Below are 13,038 nucleotides of genomic sequence, written 5' to 3' on the forward strand. Positions count from 1 at the left end.
CAATAAGGTACTTAACTCACCTGCAAAATTTTAAAAATTACCCTGTCCCACACAAAGAAACAACATCAGTCATCCAGATAGATATTCTGATGTAAAATTTAAAAAACGAAAATGAATGCAAAAAGATCATGATAAATAAAACAGCAACATTTTCAGTAGAGACTGTGCTTGTAGGACTCAGCCTCACTCACCCTCTGTAATCCCAGATGGGCTACAAACTTTCAATAATTAAAAACATCTGTGTTTAAATTTCTAGCTGTGTGACCTTAAACCAGTTCCTCAACCTTCCTGATTCCTAGTTTCTCATCTCTAAATGACGGTTATCACCGTATCTCCCTACCTATTGGAATTCCTGTCAAAATTAAATGAGAAGCCTTGTCTGTAATAAGCATTCCGTGTCTCCTCACCTTCCTCTTTAAGAGATCCCTCGACAAAGCCAGCATATGACATTTCACGTGGCAAGCCTTACAGTAGGAGCACCTAATCTGTCAATTTCTTTCTTTCGATTCCACAGAGCGACAAGAAGGCCGAGGTCCTTAACCCCATGATCAATAGCGTCTTGTTAGAGGTAAGTGGCCCCCAGTGAGAAAGTGCTTCGAATCAAAGCAAATGTTACAGCTCCTTTTTTTTTTTGTCCTTTTCCCAGGCAGCGAGTGTTATTGCAATTCTAAATCTTGCCATTAACAGCCTTTTTTTGAGTACATGTGTGTAGCCCAACCAGCTGTTAAACCATGGCGGGAAACAACAATCCCTAATTTTCAAGAATTCCTGATTATAAAGAGAAAACGCTAAGCTTGCACGTTATTTCTGTTCCTGTTTCCTCTGGCAGAAGCACATTTCTGCTACCGAGTTTCACACCAGATTTAACACTCTGATTAGTGGCTGCAACCAGGGCTTCTTGCTCGATGATTTCTGTAAAAATGGGCACTTCTCTTCATGCATGAGAACCTGTGGTGTAGCTGGATCTAGGCTTCAGAGGAGCGGGGTCGACCAGTTGACTGGTTAGCGTCTGCCTGTTGAGTGACCAGAGGCTCTGTCGTCAGAGACCACTCGCTCACTCCGTGGCCTGCCGGCTCACCAGGACTGAGTAACACTGCTATGAAGCTGTCCGTAGACCGCTCTGGTCTTGCCAGAAGTAGTGACATAAGAGAGAAGAAAATAGGCCTGGGAGGCGTCATTCGTGCTGTGTTCCACCTGTGGCTGGTGGAGGAAAACCTTCCATGAGGGGCCTCACTCTAAGGAACTGGCCCATCTGTAGCCCCAGGGCACCGAGTTGAAACTATGGGTGTTAAGGGGTGAAATTTGAACATGAGCAAGGCATATCCAGCAGTTTTTTTGCATACGCTGAAGTTGCCTGTCAGTTGCAGAGTTTGGAAATTACCAAATGTAAGTCAAGGAAGGCCACCTCTATCCTTATAGTGACATCTGTGGGAATTGGCCTTAATGTTAAGGAAAACTACCAAGATGCAAATATAACAAAGCAGTGGCATCAAGTATCACCATTTGGGACACTGCCATGTGGTGGGGGGTGAGGTCAGCCAGCAGGGACAAGGAGCCCGAGAGGAAGGCTCTGGGGGACCCAGCTAAGAGGAAAGCCAGGCAGTCAGAGGCAGACTGTGGAACAAGAATATATCTCCCCCGGCCACCCAGAAGGCATTGGCCAATTAATTTACTATGTCAGTCGTGAAGAATACGCGGTCAAGTGTTGATTCATTTCCCCAGCAGGAGTTTTCTTATGACTTAGTGACCTGAAACATTAAATGGCCTCTCTGTCCACTGCTGTACGTTGGGGTACCACCGAACACGAATGGCAACACCAAATATCCACGCCAAGTAGAAAGGACTGACATGTGCAGGAGGACAGCCTTCAGGGACTGGCCATGAATAATTGCGCTATAATATCTCCAGTTCCCTTTATGTAGCCCACGCTCTAGCCCACACTTGGGCTTCCTGCACCCTATGCTTTTGTGTTATTTCAGGACAGTGGGCTTGGGCTGGGAGAAGGATGGGCAAGCTGGGCAAGACCAGACATACTGGGTCATGAATGCATACATATTTTCATGTACCCTCCAAATCGATGGAAATGATTTGCCTCGCGTGGAGCACATTCTCTCTGTTAGAGAGCTGAATGCATTCCATCCAAAGGAGCAGGTTTACATTTGCTTTAAGCACCAACATTAAGGGGAGCCTATTATAAGAGATTGTGAGGTTTGAAGAGAGGCACCGTTATCAGGCGGGAAGAATTGTCAGGACTGAACCTTGAAGGCAGCCTTTCAGGCACGTGTCTCCCTCCTCTCAGGGCTGCAACAGCACCACGTACATCCAGGACGCCCTCCAGCTGCTGCTGCCCGTGCTGCAGGTCTCACACATCCAGACGGCTGGCTCAGAAGCACAGCCAGGACCTGGCCAGACTCCATCCAGTTAAAGAGGTGGGCAGGTCACATGGCTTCGAGATGTACCAGATGTTTTCTCCACATCTGGCCCCAGACGCCCCTTGGAGGGCTCCAGGAGCAATTTTGCACGGACAGTATGGAGAATGCAAGTTGAAAGAAAGCATCCTGTCTCTTACTGTATATGGTGGTTTTACAAGTAATTGTGTTTTCTTTACGTTAATTTAAATTTACATGGCTTTATATTGATACCTGCCCTTCATTTGAAGTTCATTCACCAGTATTCATTTCCGTTTTCCTGACCAAGCATGCTATATTGAGAAATTCACAGGTAGATCCTAGACTTTTTTTTTTAATCCTTTAATTTCCCACCTTTAACTTCCCGTTCTTTATAGTATTACTTTAAATCAGTTCTTATACTGAACTTAGTTTTGTTATATAAATATCATAGGTAAAGATAACACTATTTACAGATATTACCTATTATGGTAAAAGAGAAACAAGTATCTCTTTAAAGTAACTCATTCTGAAAACAAGCTTTCATTGAGCTCTACTGTGTGCTCACAATAGGAATATGATCTCAACCCATAAAGACAGACATTCTGAGCAATCTGTATATCCAACGTGGGGCTCAAACTCACAACCCTGAGATGAAGAGTTACATGCTCTACCAACTGAGCCAGCCAGATGCCCTCAGAAGATACTCTAAAAGAGGGTTTATAATAATTCTTAAAATGCTTAAAAATACTAACAGATTTTCTAAGCCTTAAAAAATTTGAAGAGTGAGGTAATTTTTTTAATGTCCTGCCCTTCAATGTATTATTGTATTTTTCCACACTCCTTGTACTTGTTGACCCCAAACTTGATATATGGGGTGAAAATATATTGGGGTACTTGGGTGGCTCAGTGGGTTAAGCTTCTGCCTTCGGCTTAGGGCCCTTGGATCGAGTCCCACATTGGGCTCTCTGCTAAGCAGGGAGCCTGCTTCCCCCTCTCTCTGTGCCTGCCTCTCTGCCTACTTGTGATCTCTCTCTGTCAGATAAATAAATAAAATCTTAAAAAAAAAGGAAAGAAAATATATATGAAAAGGGGGTGCTAGAGCATATTCAGTTTAAACTTGACTCATTATGACTAAGTACATGATGGTGTAATTACAAAGCCTGGAAACATTCAAATAGAAAATTAGAGGGATCTCAACACAGCAGACCCCCAAACTGTATTTTTCAATCTGAAGCAAGATAGTCTGTAAATACACAGACCACACTCAGCAATGGTCAATACCATTATTGTTTCTAAAAGGCAGAAAATACTGATATGTGGGTTGACCGACTGGTATACTGATCCACGAGACCCCGCAGCCAAGAGAGACACTGTCAGTGGGTGCTTCTCCTGAGCTCGCCAAGTTCATTCCTTCCTTCCAGGTGGGGGTTCATATATGGCTCCCATTTCAGACCCCTGTCAGCATCCCTACAGCCCTCATCACAAGATGGCGCCCCACATGGCTCTTTCCAAGTAAAGGAAGCTTGCACTTTCACAAGGGTAAAAATCCTTCATTGATATTTGCTTTTATCCCCCTCATGGAGTAGACTGCCTTTGTCCCATACAGGCAAAGTGGGACTATTTTAATATTATCCTATGTCTTGTTAGTCTTTGATTCATTTGCATCCTGTATTTCATTTGTGTATCTCCTAAAACAGCCCAGCCAAAGAGAAAACATAAGAACAATGATTTACAATCCAGAAAGGAACTCTCTGAGGAATCCATTAAAGTTGCTTTTTTCTTTTCTTTTCTTTTTTTTGTTCCTTCCTGCTTCTCAATAATGTGAAATGTTTCTGACATTAAGTCTAGAGAACAATTAACTGATAAAAATGTTAACATTTACCTCTTCGTAAATTCTGGACATACTATGTCTAGAGCAGAGGAAAGGACTTAGATTTACAATTTCTTCACATCAGATTTTTTAGCATCAGATGGATTTATAGATATTAACTGGAAATGTAATAGGAACGAGTAGTTTCAAAGGAGCTGGATTTCCAGAAATAGACTTTAAGCCCAACTGCACCCATTTAGTTTATAGCAACATTTTTAATCCTAAAATGAAATAGGAATCCCTAGAAGAATAAGAGATAACTATCCTTTAAAAATGTAGTTGGCCTTATTTACATTGCATTTACATATGTTTTAATGATAGACTAGGAAAGATGGCCAGGTAGAAACGTTGGCTGAGAGATGATTCCTGGGGCCTCACTCAGTGGCCTGTGGATTACATTATTTAAGAGAGAATAATCACTTAAAATATATCCACCCTCCAGGATTGCTCTCTTTCAAAGCCGGTTTTCATGTTCCCTTTTAAATAATTGCTTCTTTGCTTTGCTTTAAAACCTAGCAAAGCCCACGATCCCGATATGGGCAAATGTCAATCACTTACTGAATGAATGATTTAGCAGGCTTACTTTGGAAGTTTTGTATTCCTTCAATAATCCTTTACATAAATTGGGTTCATTCTACTCTATGCAATTACCCTGAACAAGTGTACCAGCTTTTTTTTCTTACATCAAGTGCAAAATAAGTTCTAGTCTAAATAATGGATATGGTCCTGTGTCTGTGCCTTATTAAATAAAAAAACATCAAAAGTGTATTTCCAATTCAAAGCAAAATGCGTCCCAGAAAAATTGCTTTGGGGCATTGATACATACAGCTCTAAACGGTAAAATGGAGTCCCAAATCTTAAAGCAGAGGCCTAAGCTTAAATAGTCTATCCCACTGAGAACAGAATTCTGTCTTCTCTCCGGGTCTCACACTGGGCTGCACGTCAAGGTCATGAGTAGTGGGACCAGGGACAGGAGCCTTGGCAACACCAGCTAAGGAACCATGGACCCCAGCAGCAGAGCTCAAAGGGGATGGAGAAGCATCAGCTTTGGGTGGGCTAAAGAAAAGGGCTAAGATAAGGGTAGGAGATGGAATGCAGAAATGAGAGCGTTTTCTAGGCTTTGCAGAAGTCAGCTGACCCAGGAGCTCACCCATGGGGAAGTCAGCCTTCACATGCTGGCCAAGCTGCATTAAGTTAGATACCGAAGTGGGCAGATTTCAATCAAAGCCATCCCAGAGGTCTTGGAATTATGTCTTAGGGAAGTAATTTAGCAAAAATGTAAAATAAATATACTTCTGTTCTTTCCTAAAAATATGTATATATAATATATATAGAGAGAGATGACAGATGGATAGATAGATGATAGATAGACGGACAGATGGATAGACAGATAGATGATAAAGTATGCTGAACAGATGGACTGGGTCATAATACATGATTTCAATCCACGTTTCATTTTACAAGAGCGATTTTTCTTTAGCATCAAGCTAATTTTTGTAATGTGAAAAGTGCCCTTTGATCTTTCTTTTAAGCATGCCCTACATTCTGATAACTCAGATCCAGGCTTCAGTTTGGTTTCTTAAATGACTGTGTTTGTGAAGGCACATCAGAAGAGATCATACTGAAAATCTGTTTCACAACTGCCATTTTGCCTTGTTTTTGTGGTTGATTAGAATTCAAAAAGCCATAGGAGTGGATCCAGACCAGTCACCCTTCCTTCACATGAAAAGAAAAAAAAAAATCACGTGGTTCACCATTTGTTTTGTTCTTCTAGATATCTTATAACTCATTCAGGTTCGTGCTCATTTTCTCTATGTTCGCCCATCATCAATCCCGGGGAGCCATATCTGCTATTAAACAAATCTGAGGAAAAGACATCATTCTGTTCCTTCTGTGTTTGCTTGGATCTGAAAATAATGACTTATCCCATCCTATGAGCATCTTACCTTTAGCAAATGACTAAATCATTACAACCCAATGGTAAGAAGCGCGTCGATGGTGTTTCTGATGTTTCTGGCATCTGGGGTCATCATCAGCGGGGTCCGGAAGATGATTACAGTTAGAATTTTGCGTTGGGATTTAAACCCCATTTCCCTGTGCGTGGATCAGAGAAGATTTTCCTCTGCATGAGTTGTCAGCCAAAAAGCAATGGGATTATGTCTGCCTGTGGTCACTGCTGACTCACTTGACAGGCCTGTCTCTTCTATTAGTCTCAGGGGAATGCTAGACCACGAAAGAATGATATGTACATTTTTTATATGCCTTCCCTGAGAGCAGAATTTAGGGTGATTTGGAGATGATCTGTCTCCCTGCCCTGGGTTTCACCACGGGGCTCCTGGAGCTGCCTTTTGGAGGAAAAAGCCGGCAGAGACGCCAAGGCCAGATGGATGGAACCTTGGCAAAAAGCAAAGCTAAGCCTCTGCTTTTGAGTCCTTGCCATCTTATCCTTTTTCTCTCTCAGGATTTTTTTTTTTTTTTTTGGACAGCTAGTAAGTGCCTCTCTTTCAGGATCAGACTTTACATTCCTGCTTCTCCTCTCCATAGCTTTTCTTCCGTTCCCCCCTTTTTTTTCCCGATCATACTACCCTTTCCCCGGTATCTCCTCAGAAAACAATCCATCCAGAAGATTTCAATAATAATAATTAATATGTATTTACTATGTACCAGACACTGTGCTGAGTGTTTTATAAACTTTGTCCCAGTTCATGTCCATAATTACGCTATTAGGTAGATATTATTACAATTTCCACCGCACAAATGAGAACCCTGGGACCCAGAGAAATGATATAATTCATCCAATGTTACACAACTAGTGAAATGAGCCAGGATTCAAACCCGGGGCAGTCTGGCCTGACCAGCCAGCGTATTTTAAAGTACGATACACAGCCTCCAAACAAAAAAGAGACGTCATGTGTTATTCTTAGACAACTGAACACTTGTATGTTTAGCTCTCTTTACACGGTGAGGTGGATTTGTAGCTGAAAGATTTGGTTGTCAGCTTTGGTTGTTTCCACATAACTGAGAACAAACTGGGACTAGAGAGACACGGAATGAAGCCATGCAAGGTCACCCCTGGATTACGCTCACCCCAGGCTAGCCACATCTTGTCATCACAGACATTTACATCAAGCAGCTTCCTGGCTCTCAACCCAGCCTCCCGTCTCACAGGTGCCTTTGATCACACCTAAAATGGCTCCATTTCCTCCTCCTGCCCCGCCCCCTTCCCTGGTGCCAGGGAAACCCATTTGTAAATCACCGCCCTTCCTGAAAATCCTTAACCCTCTAGTCCCTGCCTGGAGCACAGGGATCTTTTAAAATATTTTCCTTGCCTCTAGGCAGCCATTTAGTTGAATATTCAGTACCAGGCATTGTGAGTTACCAATAAATGTCTTCAAGATGAACTAAATAATGCCTTCTTGTCTCTGACCTTGGTGCTGTTCCCTGTGAAACCCCAATAGTATTGACGGTGGTGGTGGTGGCATTCTTACTTATTGAGAAATCATTATTTTCCAAACACTGTACCCTCGTGACCTCATTTAATCCCCAATGTCAATCTTACAAGATAGCTACTGTTATCATACCCATTTTACAGGTGGAAAAAATGAAGCTCAGGGAGATTAAGTAATCTCTATGTTTAACCAATGAATAACTGGAAGACCTAGGATTTATGTCCAGGCAGTATATAAAATGCCAGACAGAGCCCACGGACAAGCAGATTCCTGGTCATAAAAAGGACATTTTCCCTTGGGTTGAGTCCTCCTCCAGTTAATACGTGGGCTCTCCTCTTCCTATCTTGTGGCTTCAGGCAGAGATAAATTGTTCCACAAATCTCCCTGTCAGAAGCCTAACCACATTTTTCCTGCTGATGCTTCTGATCCCAAGAGAAGGGGGGGCAACCTATAATCCCATTCTCCCTCATGTTGAATGACCCATTTCTCACTGAAAACAATGATTGCGTTTTTTGACACTTCTGCAGGAAAGCTCTAGTCTGCTATCTTTGCAAAAAAAAAAAAAAAAAAAATCCCATGGCTAGGAAATGTGATAAAGGACAAGAAACCAGATGATGAACTGCCCGGCAGAAAGACTTCGGCCATTTCTGTCAGAAAGAATTATTTGGTCCTAGCGGGCATCTCCGTCAGGGATGTGTGGGATACTTTTGTTTCTGGAAGAATCACAGCTCCCTCCCTCACTTCTTCCAGGTCTTTATTCAAAAGGCACCTTCTCGATGAGGTCTTTCCATGTCAAACCACAACTTTCCCAATATTTCATATTCCCTCTCCCTGCTGTTTTTTTCTCCTTAGGATGTATCACTAGCTAACATCCTGTGTATCTTACTTGTCTATTATTTGTCTCTTGCACTAGGATGTAAATTCCACAAGTCAGAGATTTTTTTTTTGTCTGTTACCATGTGCTCAGCACCCAATTCTGTTGCCAGGCGCATAGTAGGTGATCAGTAATTATTTGTCGAATGAAAAAATACATCAAAGTATTAAGTGTACAGTCTGTGAATACTGAATGAGTGGATGGAAACAGCCATATTATAGAGCAATTAATGAGAAAATGTCTGGTTGAGTTATATTATGAAATGCTAACTATAGAAGTAATTGTGTACATTTTAATGGTATTTGATGTTGTAAGACAAACAGATATGATTTGGAGGCTGAGAAATATAGAAACATATTTTTCCATTAGAATGAATGGAATTACATTTTTTACTTAGAAGAATTGATGAGCGATTTTTCAAGACTCTTCATCAAGCAGGGGTAGATTGTGGTGAAAAATTAAAACCGCCTAAGTAAGTACTATAGGTATACCAATACTGTGGAATAGTATGCAACAGCTAAAAAGAATACAAGGAATGTGTCTTAGTCATTTTGTGTTGGTGTAACAATATAGCATAGACTTGGTGGCTTAAAGAATAAACATTTATTTCTGCAGTTGTGGAGGTTTGGAAGTCCAAGATCAAGGTGCTGGCAGATCCAGTGTCTGGTGAGAGCTGGTAACAAGTTTGCAGATGACTGTCTTCTCACTGCTCTCTTGCATCTCTTCTTATAAGCACATTAATCCCACTCATGAAGGTTCCCCTCTTATGACCCAGTTACCTCCCAAAGACCCTATCTCCAGATATCATCACACCAGGGGTTAGGCTGAATTCTGGGGGGCGCAAATATTCAGTCCACAGCAGGATGGAACAGATCTCTGTACCAACAGATCTCCAAAATGTATTATTGAGTGAAAAAAAGAAATTCACAGTATGGTGGTACTTGTAGAATGTTTATCTAAAATAACACAGGCATACACACTCAAGATACACTACACACACACACACACACACACACACTGTACCCCTAGAAGAAGATCTAGAAAGATACACATATAACTACCAAAAATGCTATGACCAGGGGTGGAAAGTGTTGTGATAAGGTAGAGGATTTGACATAGTAATCAAAGGGAACTCCAGTGTTATTTGTAATAATTAAACATTTTAATAATGAAATTGTATTAATAGATGACTTATGTAACAAAATTTTTAAAAATCAAAACAAGAAGCAAGGTGCCTGGGTGGCTCAGTTGGTTAAGTGTTCAACTCTTACTTTTTGGGTCAGGTCATGATCTCAGGGTTGTGAGATTGAGCACTGTATCGGGCTCTAAACTGAGCACAGAGCCTGGTTGAGATTCTCTCTCCCCCCCTCCCTCTGCCCCTCCCCAACTAAAGAAAATTAAAACAAGAAGCAAAAGAAAAATCCTTCTGATCAAGGAGATAAGGGAAGAGGGACCTACCAGTGACTTAAAATGTAAAAGACACAAATTATTTTTAAATAGAAGCATCAGAAGGGTGAATGAGGGCCTCTTCGTGATATGGATTTCTTCAGCATCAATATTCCTATAGGGTTCTAAGACAAGTCTGGTGACTATATGAATCTCTTTTCGCTTTCCTCAGAGAAGCCCAAGTCAAGTATTCCAAATGCATAGTTTGTAAAGACTGTGATGATGTAAACAGAAAAATTTGTCATTTCCATCTCATTGGAGATGGACTCTAACTTTCTTAGCCAGATAGTCTCTGTAATCTTCCTACTAAACCCAAATAGCTCTGAGATACATAATGGCAACAGAAGCAATTTCAGAAACTTCTGGAGGGAAACACTACACAAATAAATGAGTCTGTGGTTCAGAGTTATTAGCTTGATGCCCAAATGCATATCATATTTGCGAGAAGCAGTTTACAATCTGCTCTTCTTGACAAATGTAGCACAAGGGGATTTAAATCCCTGCATTTGCAATTTCTGTCTCTCCTCCAAATTTATGGCAAAACTGTAGACACGAATAATGTGTCAGGGTTGAATGAATTGAGGTCTCTGCTCTCCTCCTACAGTTCCATTTCACTCAAAGGAGAGTAATAAACGGAAAGCAGAGGAAGCTCTCAGTGGATAACGAATCTGAGTCCTAATGACCTTCCTGACTACAAAATGGATTTGTAATTTATTTGGCATTGCCCAAACTATATGGTGCCGGTAATGAGGTGTGAAAACATTTTGGCCACTTTGGGCCACAACTGTACATTTTAAGCATTTCCTCAACAATTCATGAAGGCTCAGAACTACCTTTCCCTAGCAAGGTAAAAATTATCCATCAGTGGTAATGAAAGGCTTGTTTCCACCCTGCCCTGGACATTCATTGCCTTCATGGGGTTGTGATTGATTATTAAGGAGTCTTGATTGTCCTGCAGCCCCTGGGACCATAGTATGACCATTTATGTAAGATATGGGTGTTACGAGCCAATGCTTGGTATCCCACATCTCTCTTTCCTTTAAAACCACTTGGTCTTTAGCAAGGAATGTGAAGACTCACACTTACTCAAGCAACGTCATGTGCAAATTAGCATGTTTGCTTGCTGAGTAGTACTGAGTCTGTCACTTGGCTGGTCATCTCCATCTGCATTTGCTGCGAAGGCAGCAGTTGGTCAGTCATTGTTAGGTCGCAGATATCTAAAGAGAATAATACACATCACATGGGCTGAAATTAGTTAGCTTAATAAAGTCCTCCATGTTTTGCATCCAAATGTTGCCCTTTTGCGTCTTTGAGGCAGTCATTCTTTTTCTTAACCAGAGCTAAAACCAAAGCAAATCATGAGATAAAGAGAATGTCTATTGGTTTTCAGGGTATAGGTGTATAGGAATGGTACAGGGTATAGGAATGAAGGGTATACTTATATAAGTATAAGTCTGGTGAGAGCTGGTAACAAGGGTATAAGTATTCCTTCATTCATTCAATCATCCATCCATTCATCTATCTATCCAGTAGGTCCACAACATTTATTGATAAAATAAAATCAGGCTCAATTTGAAATTCACTCTGCCCTTCTCCCATCCTAAATTAGGTAAATCAGTTTGAGCCAAGAAATCCAGTAGGTATATCCTTGGTTTCTGTAAACATTCACCTGTATGCTAATGCCACCCAAATTTCTACCTGGAACCCTGACATCACTCCTAAATTCTAACCAGAATTGCCTTCCTGCCAGACATCTGTACATCAGTATTTGAATATACCACTAAATGTAATCTGAACACATCCAAATTGAATCCATCATCTTTCCTTCTCCTCCTACATTCTCTGTTGGATGCACAGTGTTACTTCTGCCAGCAGCCTAGCTGTCACCCTAGGCTGCTGCTTTTCTTTACCATCAATATCAGATCAGTTGCCAAGTGCTATCACTTACTTCTTTGTATATCTCCCTCCACCTCATTGCCTCAGTCTTGTTTCACTTTCTTCTTATCCGTTCTATGGACTAGTGTGATAGATATTGAAGGGTAACAGAATATGGTGCCCCCATATATGATTGTAGGAGCTCAGGATGTGCCACGCCAAAATATGCTGCTTTGGTATGTTGATTATTTTGAGCTAGGCACTTGAAAAAGAGTAAATGCAGGGAAAGGTGTTCTCTGCACTCTCTTATCTGCCTAAAAACAGAACCCCAAAAAGGAACTAACTTGTCATAAATCCCTTCCCCTGGAATTTCATCAACCAGAGAAGATTGATTCTTGTTACTGAAGAGACTAGAAGTGACAGACAGACTTCGTCACAACCTATCATACTTCCCATCTGTTCTTCTCAGGGCCCACTCATCTTTCCTAAAAATCATTTACTTTCCCCAAAGAGGCCTATATCACCTTCTCCTTTCCCTACTAACATGGCATATAAGCCTGAATTCGAAGCCACCTCTTCAAGTTACTCCTTTTCCCCTGGGTATCTCTAATGTTACATACGGTTACAAATTAATAAACTTCCTTTTGTTTTTCTCTTGTTACTCTGACTTTTATTACAAAAGTCTCAGCTAAGAACTCAGAAAGGTAGAGGGGAAATTATTTATCCTCCTCCATAACACCAACCTGATGTCAGGACAGATCCCAGCCCCCTCCAAGGAGGTGGTGTCAGTACGGACTCTCTGAGAGTGCAAGTCTGGTTATTGCCCTGATTAAAACCTTCACTGGCTGGCCTCAGCATTCTGGAAAACATCCAAACAAAAACCTTTACAGTCTGATCCTCCGTTTTCCAGCACTTTAATCAGTTCCTCACCAACTCAAGGGTCTAATTCACAGAGATTCTTGTGGGCAGCTCCTGGCACCATGCCCTCTCTTACTTCTATGTAGAGGCAATTGAACATAGCAACTATAGCAACTGCCACTGTGCATTGACTGGAGCCCATGAAGGATCCTCATGGATTGAAGTATTGAACAATACTGATGACATCATAGAACAACGCATTCCAAAATCAGTATA

The 13,038-nt window shown here is 41.4% G+C and overlaps 1 protein-coding gene across 1 annotated transcript in view; it reads left to right on the top strand.

Moving 5' to 3' along the window:
- Positions 1–6,137, top strand: part of FAM114A1 (family with sequence similarity 114 member A1) — a 70,636-nt gene extending 64,499 nt beyond the window's left edge. Inside the window, exons 13-14 of the mRNA XM_045069298.1 lie at positions 515–568; positions 2,300–6,137. Coding sequence (XP_044925233.1) covers positions 515–568; positions 2,300–2,425 — 180 coding nt within the window. The 3' untranslated portion in view covers positions 2,426–6,137. The remainder of the gene's footprint in view (positions 1–514; positions 569–2,299) is intronic.
- The last annotated feature ends 6,901 nt before the right edge of the window (positions 6,138–13,038 follow it).

The sequence above is a fragment of the Mustela putorius genome, unplaced genomic scaffold (genome assembly GCF_011764305.1).
Source record: "Mustela putorius furo isolate JIRA1106 unplaced genomic scaffold, ASM1176430v1.1 tig00000083_pilon_pilon_pilon, whole genome shotgun sequence".
Lineage (NCBI taxonomy): Eukaryota > Metazoa > Chordata > Mammalia > Carnivora > Mustelidae > Mustela > Mustela putorius.